Source organism: Octopus bimaculoides, chromosome 11 (assembly GCF_001194135.2).
Source record: "Octopus bimaculoides isolate UCB-OBI-ISO-001 chromosome 11, ASM119413v2, whole genome shotgun sequence".
NCBI classification, from domain to species: Eukaryota; Metazoa; Mollusca; class Cephalopoda; order Octopoda; family Octopodidae; genus Octopus; species Octopus bimaculoides.
In genome coordinates this window covers 49166465-49171464 of record NC_068991.1, presented here as the reverse complement: position 1 = coordinate 49171464, position 5000 = coordinate 49166465, and the positions used below count along the sequence as shown (strand labels likewise).

The following is a 5000-nucleotide window of genomic DNA, read 5'->3' as shown; positions in this document are numbered from 1 at the left end:
ACGAATGTTTATTGATGCGCGAGAAAAAAAAGTTCGTGATGCCAGAGCGCTAATGAATCTACATAACAACAGAGCTGGGAGGAGGGTAAGATATGATCTCTTTCTACATTTGTTTTGTGTTTAACCTTATACTTCAACAAAACCTACTCAAGGCCAACATTTTACAAGACCATCTACTATGTATATAGATGTACATACATGTATAAATACACACAGACATATATTTATATATAAACAAATGAGTGGTCAGTGGTATGTATTTAAATAATATGGACAAATGCAGGACTATCAAATACCATACAACATAAATTCCTAATTTTCTTTCTTGGCGAGTCAGCTTTGGAGAATTATTGATTTTTGACAGTATTTCCCTATCTCATATGCAGTTGGTCTTTATTGCCATTTGGCAGTTGTGACGAATCCTATAGAGGCAGAGATAATTTCAATATATCAGGAATTTGTATTGTATGGTAGTTGAGGTACCTATTTTGTCTCTCTGTCCCTGTCTATCTGACTGACTCTCCCCCCACTCTCTCACTCTGCATATATCTGTGTGTTTTTGTGTGAAGGCGCGTGGCTTAGTGGTTAGGGTGTTTCTATTCCCAGACCGGCTGTGCGTTGTGCATAAAGTAAAACACTCCAAGTCAGGTAGCTTCAGTCTACTGAGCTGTATATGGGTAACCATGGAAAGGACCGGCATTCCGTTCATTGGAAATGTTCGCCTGTCCGCCGACCCAACAAGGTGACACAATTCGAAAGCTATGCGAGGTAGTGCATTTTGAGCTGCGCATTCCTATACACAAATGTGTATAATACAATATACTTACTGCACTATTTATTTCCATATTAGACTATATATGTGTATGTGAATATAATATAATATGTATGTATGTATGTATGTATGTATGTATGTATGCATGTGTGCATATGCGTATGTATGTGCGCATATGTATGTATGTATGTATGTATATATATATATATATATATATATATATATATATATATATATATATACATACATATATATACATATATAAATTGAACCACAAAAGAAACGTCGCACACATACTAAATAGAAACCGGTTTATTAACAGACTGCCATAGCATTGACTGAAGAGTGCTAATTAAGAGATGAACTCAATATCTCGTGTGACCACGGTTAGCCCTGATTACCGCCAGGCATCTTCTGTACATTCAATGCACCAAACGATTGATGAGGGCCATCGGGAGAGCAGCGCAAACTCTGTTAAAACTTGCAGTGAGTAGTGCCACTGTTGCCGGCCTTGGACTGATGTCATTTAGCCTTTTTTGGATTTCGTGTCACAGGTGCTTTATGGGGTTCAAGTTCGGACTTGGGGCAGGCCATGGCAGTATCTGTATGCTCTGCTGTTGTCAATCTGGCAGTATGGGCACGGGCGTTGTCGTGTTGGAACACGTGATTTCGATGACGGCTACAGTATGCCACAATGTGAAGCCTCAACACTTGGTCGATGTAGCGAGCAGCGGTTACATCATTGCCCCGGCCTGGGCCGATGTTTTGGAAGACCACCGGTCCAAGTTTCTGATTGAGTGCAATTCCACCCCATACCATGAGGCTGTCTTCCCAATGAGTCTCTCTCCACCACACTGCCCTTGACATGACGTTCACCCCTTCTTCTCCAAACCCTAGCTCTGCTATCTGCCACAGAAATGCAATATCGACTGCCGTCAGAGAAGACTACAATCCTCCACTGCTGATATCACCAGTTCTGACGTTTTTGAGCCCACGGCAAACGTGCCCGTCGATGACGATCTGTGGGGATGGGGCCCTTAACCGGACGTCGAAAAGACATTAAAAGATTTCAGCTGACGGTGAACTGTCTCTGCACAAATGTGTCTGTGGTGAGTCCCTATGGTCTGCCCAGCTGATACCGTTGCCCTCCGGAATCGGTCCTGCAAGTGCTGCCGGTGCAGGTGGTTATCTTGACGCGCCGCTGTAACCCTTGGTCAAACACTGTGTGGACGATCATCAGTGCTGTTTGTGGCATTGTATCGTACCCACAGCCGCTCAAGTGTCCGAATACTGCAGATCAAGTCATTAGCAATCACCTGTGGGCGTCGAGCAGCATGGAGACGTTCAATGGCTTGCTCCCTCTAATTTCGTGTCAGTCTTGGCATGCTTGCTGCGTCCAGGAAACGAATGACCCAATGAGTCAACATTTAGCACGTCCATCATGCTTTTCATAAAGATGCGTTCTGGGGCATTAACATGTTCACGAAAAGTGAGTGAGTTCGAATTCTACATGCAATCCTTGTGTTTTCAAAAGAGAATGGTGTTGTGGGTCAGTGAGATCTTCCCGATGTCAAATTACCTAGAAATATGATAAAATCCATATAATCTCAATATAGTGTGTGAAAGAAATAATCTTTTACAGTGCAACGTTTCTTTTGTAGTTCGGTCTCTCTCTCTCTCTCTCTCTCTCTCTCTCTCTCTCTCTCTCTCTCTCTCTCTCTCTCTCTCTCTCTCTCTCTCTCTCTCTCGTTTCTCTGTCTTTTTCGTTGTTGGAAAAAGAGTTCGTTTTCTGTCTTCGTCTTTATGTTTTCGTTTCTCATTGTGTTTAACGTCTTTTGTGATGTCCTGTACCCATATATGCTTGTATGTATACATATAGATGTATGGATATATGCATATAATTATATATTATTTATGTTATTATATATATATATATGTGTGTGTGTGTGTGTATGTATGTATGTATGTATGTATATATATATTTACAGAATAATTATAAAATAAGAACGTGCGTGGTGTTAAATAAAATAATATGTTCAAAAATTACAAAGAAACACAAAAAACGGAACAAACGGAAAATACACATAGAATGTCGCTAGATCCTCATCAGTTCAAAGGATTGGTAGGAAATTTTAACGATCCTTTGGACTGTAACTAATAAAGACTTAGCGACATTGTATGTGTGCATTTTCCATTTTTTCCGTTTGTTCCGTTGTATGTATGTATGTATGTATGTATGTATGCATGTATGTATGCATGTGTGTGTGTGTGTGTGTATGTGCATTTTATAGACGATACGTGACCATGCATGTATTATCATGTAAGACATTATTTCCTCCCCCCACACAACGTTTCCCCTTCACTGATAGCATGTTTATTCTTCTCTTCTGGAGGCAGTAAAACGCTTCATGAAGCTGGAATGCAAGTGCCATGGAGTTTCGGGTTCCTGTTCCATACGTACATGCTGGTCTGCGATGATGGAATTCCGTAGAGTTGGCGACTACCTCAAAAACAAATACAATGGTGCTGTACAAGTAATGATGAACCAAGAAGGTACCGGACTAATTGTGGCCAACAAAGACCACAAGCGACCGACCAGGTCTGATCTCGTCTATTTCGAGTCATCACCCGATTATTGTGTCAGAGATCTTGAAATTGGTAAGAGATGATTTTGTGATTCGCTGCAGCTGTTGTTTTTTGTCGTTGTTATTATTGTTATTATTCACGAAGGCGGCGATCTGGTAGAATCGTTAGCGCACCGGGCAAAATGTTTAGCAGCATTTCGTCCGTCCTTACGTTCTGAGTTCAAATTCCGCCGACGTCGACTTTATATCTCATTCTTTCGGTGGCGATAAAATAAGTACCAGTTGAACACTGGAGTCGATGTTATCCTTCAACCAAAGTTATTGCTCTTGTGTCAAAATTTGAAACCGTTATTATTGTTGTTGACGATTTCAAAATATCAGTGATTTCGTTATTATACACACACACACACTCCCTCATAATGATATGTGAATGTAAGTCCCAAGAATCTAGATGTAGGACGTTACTAAGCTTCGAACAGTCCGTACAAATAATAAAAAAACAACTTTCAGAAACAATATTGGTTTATTGGTGTGGAAGGCTGCAAATTCTTTTCCATGTCGAAGTTCGATAAGCCGGACAAAGTTATATTATAGTTCACGGTTAGTAACTAAGGCTGCTATGTATGCAAATATATAAATACACACAGCTCGCTCTTGAGTGCAACAGATAACATGTAACCCAGGACAACCTGTTGCATGGTCGGACCGTGAGCAACTAAACCGGCAACACCAAAAAGCATGCTTAGTGAATAGGATGGCTTTTGGACACCTTGCGGTATGATAAACAAGGCCTGTCAAAGCGTGAATGAACTCATGAGACATTCGAATACGTGTTATATATATTTATTTATACATATACTGTTATCCTTATAATCATTAAGGCGGTGAGAAATGATAGTGAGTTGCGTTATATATTTCAGCTCTGTACGTTCCACCGGGGTAGACTTCGTCTCTTACCCCACGAAGGTCAATGGTGTTAATTAACAGTCAAGTACTGGGGTCAGTGAATTAACACCTCCCTCGACATTTGCTAGCCTTGTGCCAAAATTTGAAATATTGAGCCAAACATTCAACTCTCATTAGAGAGTCGAAAAAATTCCTGGCAGTATTTATTCCAGTTAAGGAGGCAAGTTGGCAGAATCGTTTGTCCGCCGGGAGAAATACTTAGCGGTATTTCGTCCATTTTTGCGTTCTGAGTTCAAAATTCGCCGGGGTCGACTTTACCTTTCATACTTTCGGGATCAATAAAATAAGTACCAGTTGAGCACTGGGGTCAATTTAATAGACCTACCCCTGCCAAAATTTGAAATCATTATGAATTTCTAGAAAACAAAAAAGCGGCGAGCTACCAGAATTATTTGCACGCCGGACAAAATGCCTTTCATCCTTTCGGGGTCCATAAACTAAATACCAGTTGAGCAGTGTGGTCGATGTTATCGGCTTATTCACTTCCTCGAAATTGCTGGCCTGGTGCCAAAATTTGAAACTAATATTTATTCTGGCTGCTTATGTCCAGAGTTCAATAAAATAAAATGCCACTGAAGTACTGTAGTTGATAGTATCTACTGGTCTACTACCCTCAGAAATTGCTGGCGTTGTGCCCCTAAATTAGAAACCATTATCTTTCTAATCAAATTAATTTC

At 40.5% G+C, this 5000-nt stretch overlaps 1 protein-coding gene across 1 annotated transcript in view; it reads left to right on the top strand.

Moving 5' to 3' along the window:
- LOC106880752 (protein Wnt-2b) overlaps positions 1-5000 on the top strand; it is a 183883-nt gene that overhangs the window by 166697 nt on the left and 12186 nt on the right. Inside the window, exons 3-4 of the mRNA XM_014930849.2 lie at positions 1-85; positions 3166-3430. The exon at positions 1-85 is cut by the window's left edge and continues 193 nt beyond it. Coding sequence (XP_014786335.1) covers positions 1-85; positions 3166-3430 — 350 coding nt within the window. The remainder of the gene's footprint in view (positions 86-3165; positions 3431-5000) is intronic.